Below are 3,539 nucleotides of genomic sequence, written 5' to 3'. Positions count from 1 at the left end.
AGTATTGGAAAACTATGTGAAATAATAAAATATTTTCGATTGCCATGATAATTCAAATATAATATAGCTCCTGAAATAAATAATATTTTGAGTTTGATAAACTATAAAGTCGTTCAATTATCAAGACTTATACTATGTTAATAAACATGTATAGATTTAAAGATCATATTGGGTCAGGTTGACTTTTGAGATGACTTTTGATAACTTTTGTATGTCGATCTCGAGCATTAGGATTGTGATACACTATGACCTAACCTAGCTTGTTAAACATCTATTGACCAACATATGTTCTCTAGGTTGAGATCTACGGTTACTTTGCATTACGAGTTTCGGTCACATTTCGGTGAATAACTTTATCTGCTAAGGTGAGTTTCATTTGCTCCCTTTTTAATTGCTTTTGCAATTTATATTTTTGGGCTGAGAATACAAGTACTTACTAAATTCTACACCGAGTTTGAACCGAAAATCCCTTAGCTTTGGTAACTAGTAACTGCCGGTTATAAGAACTGGTGGGCGCGAGTAGTTATATATGGATCCATAGGGCTTGACATCCCCGTCTGTTCCAGGTATAGAAACCCTAACCTGAACTATAAAACAGACGTATGCTATTTGAGTTTAGTACACGTTGGATTGCATGTATTGTACATGTTGGTTGCATGTATGTTAAAACACGGGTACTTATTATAACGTTAAAGTTTAGTTACCAAGGTGCTCAACTTCGTAGAATATTTTGATAAACGTTTCTGGATGAAACAACTGAAATCTTGTGATCCACCTTTATATATGGATTATACGCAACATTAAAACTATGAACTCACCAACCTTTGTGTTGACACTTGAAAGCATGTTTATTCTCAGGTTCGGGAAAACGTTGCATTCACAAAATCATCATCATGTATCTTATTTTGTCTGCATTATCAACGAATGTAGTATTGTAAACTATTAACTGCGGTGATTGTCTATATGTAGAAATCATCAAACGTCAAAAACCTTGAAATTTGATATTCAATTATGATGTGCCTTTTCAAAAGAATGCAATGTTTACAAAACGTATCATGTAGAGGTCAGTACCTCACTGTGAAATCGATGAATGATGTATTCATCCAAAGGGATTTGGAAGGATCATCACATAGTGGCATCCATTCAGTGTATCATCTGGTCCTTTAGATGGTAAACATCATCTGGCTTTTCTTATTGAAGTACTTGGAGATTGGACCAAAAAACTAAAGGGATGTATTTAGAGTGTTACAGGGCAGCCAAATTTGACGTTAAAGGCATCCATTGAGGGTCCTTACGGGCACGAGTCACCGTATTACTTAACGTATACACTCTGCTCCTTTATTTCATAGATACTTGATATGAAAATTTGAACCTAAAAGGAACATACTTTCTGCTTTAGGCAGGTATGAAAACCTTATTTTAGTTGCTGGTGGCATTGGGATTTCGCCATTTTTGGCTATCTTGAGTGATATTCTTCATCGATTTAGGGAATCGAAACCCTGTCTGCCTAGAAATATCCAGATCGTTTGGGCTATTAAAAAATCGGACGAGCTTCTGCTTCTTCATTCACTTAACATTAACTTGATCTTCCCGTATTTCTACAATTTACTAAATCTCGAGATTCAAACCTACGTCACTCGAGAATCAGAACCTCCACTGGTATGTTAAATACTACACTTTGTCAAATTTCTAATTTGGATGACCAAGTTTGTTTGCACCATGAACAAATGGTGGTGATATATTCACCATATTTTTATGGATCCACCATAGAATATGCATTAACATGTTGTACTGTAGAACTTGTTAATGTAGAGTTATGGAGGATTTATAAAAAAAGAGGGAAATATATCATAAAGAAACATTACACTTTCAAAAACTCCGGGTAACTTGGTTTGTAAATGTTTTATCAAAAGTTTGTACATATGATCAAAGCAACAGATATGCTACCAGCCACATCCGCAGTTAGAAGTGGAAACCTGTACGGATTACATTAAATTGAAATTATGAAAGTTTATGAATTTTTACATGCAAAGCAAATATGGTAGTCCAAAAATGTTACTTTCATATGCAATTGTCTCTTTGTTTAATATTTGAATTTCTAACGTGTGATTATAACTAACTAAAGGAAGAGGGTAAAATACCGAATTACGTGAACTCATCAAAATTTAGTGCTCCAATCGGGGGTGGTATGTCTAGTTTGGTTGGAATGGGACATATAATTTGGTCTGGAGCTTATATGGTGGTATCTACAATTGGTTTGGTGGTATTGATTGCTTATTTGAACATATTTTACATCAATCCTTATAACATAACTCATTGGTGATATAAATGCATTCTATTTATTATATGAATGGCTGCAAGTGTTATTCTATTTATGGGATTTGTGATCGTTTTATGGCATCTTTGGGATATAAAAACCGCAAAGAACATTGAGAAAAATAGTACAATAAGTGATTTCGAGCATGGTGAGTCTAATGGATACAAGAACTCATCACAAGAAGATTTTGTCAGTGTCATTAAATATGGAAAAAGGCCAAACTTCGAAGTAATTGGTTATAATATATGATATATGATATATTGTCATGTTTAAACATGGCAAAATGGGTGGGTTGAGTAACGGGTCAAAAAGTAATATATGTGTACGTACCATAATGAGTTAATGGTCGTATTGGATTAACCTAAAATACTTCTATTCAAGATCAATTTAGCATTTAACATATTATACTTTATACTCCCTTAATTTGTTAATTTTTTATTGTCCACTGTTCTTTTTTAGGATGTTTCAAATTATTTATTCACAATAAACAAATAAATATAATGAGGTAAAGTTCTTTTATGCCCTTAATTTATTCATGTAAGACAAAAAAAATAAGTAAAAAGTAAGGGATACGAGGTTTTTTAATTTATTCATGTAATAATGATGTTTATTAAACTATGTGTTTAACAAAAAAAAACCCTTATGGATACGAGGTTCACCATTCACGACTCCGGGGAACTTGCAAAGCAGGTTGTCATCTCGAGATTAGTCTGCTCGCAAAGCAAGTCGGAAACTCGAGCCCGAAAGGGAACAAAAAACTGTGTTTACTGTCTAAGGACAATAAAATTAGGACGGAGGGAGGAGTAATTTGGAATACTTTCGACCATTATAACCAACTTAACCCGTTTTCTTTTGAGTAAGCTATATAAGAGGTATACATATACAAATTTGTTAACTTACATAAACATCTTGCGTTACAAACATGGTGTAGCTTACTTATGTCCTTATTGTCAATACAGAAATCTTTGGGAATATGGCAGAGCGATGGGGCAATGTGGATATCGGGGTGATGGTTTATGGGCCCACAGCACTTCAAACAAGCATTGCAAAAGAATGCAGAACAAAAGATTTAAAAGGATGAGCAATGAGCCTATCTTCCATTTCAATAGCCACACTTTCTATCTATAGGTATCACACGAAAGTGTTGTATGTTACTATAGTACATATATGTAATTTTATGTATATATGGTTTAATTTGGGCAAGAATATAAAATCCTCCAAG

The 3,539-nt window shown here is 33.7% G+C and overlaps 1 protein-coding gene across 1 annotated transcript; it reads left to right on the top strand.

Moving 5' to 3' along the window:
- The first annotated feature begins 1,231 nt into the window (after positions 1 to 1,231).
- LOC139853601 (ferric reduction oxidase 6-like) lies at positions 1,232 to 2,323 on the top strand. Its single transcript, XM_071842982.1, has 3 exons — positions 1,232 to 1,274; positions 1,400 to 1,659; positions 2,126 to 2,323. The coding sequence occupies exons 1-3, from the start codon at positions 1,232 to 1,234 to the stop codon at positions 2,321 to 2,323; spliced, it is 501 nt and encodes a 166-aa protein (XP_071699083.1).
- Positions 2,324 to 3,539: the final 1,216 nt, after the last annotated feature.

The sequence above is a fragment of the Rutidosis leptorrhynchoides genome, chromosome 6 (genome assembly GCF_046630445.1).
Source record: "Rutidosis leptorrhynchoides isolate AG116_Rl617_1_P2 chromosome 6, CSIRO_AGI_Rlap_v1, whole genome shotgun sequence".
NCBI classification, from domain to species: domain Eukaryota; kingdom Viridiplantae; phylum Streptophyta; class Magnoliopsida; order Asterales; family Asteraceae; genus Rutidosis; species Rutidosis leptorrhynchoides.
This window is presented reverse-complemented; position numbering and strand designations above follow the sequence as displayed.

Excerpts from the sequence above, each read along its gene's own strand:
- LOC139853601 (XM_071842982.1), top strand. The coding sequence starts at position 1,232 with ATGTATTTAGAGTGTTACAGGGCAGCCAAATTTGACGTTAAAG. Across the intron at positions 1,275-1,399 it reads AGCCAAATTTGACGTTAAAG|GCAGGTATGAAAACCTTATT; the intron begins GCATCCATTGAG and ends TTTCTGCTTTAG. Across the intron at positions 1,660-2,125 it reads GAGAATCAGAACCTCCACTG|GAAGAGGGTAAAATACCGAA; the intron begins GTATGTTAAATA and ends AACTAACTAAAG.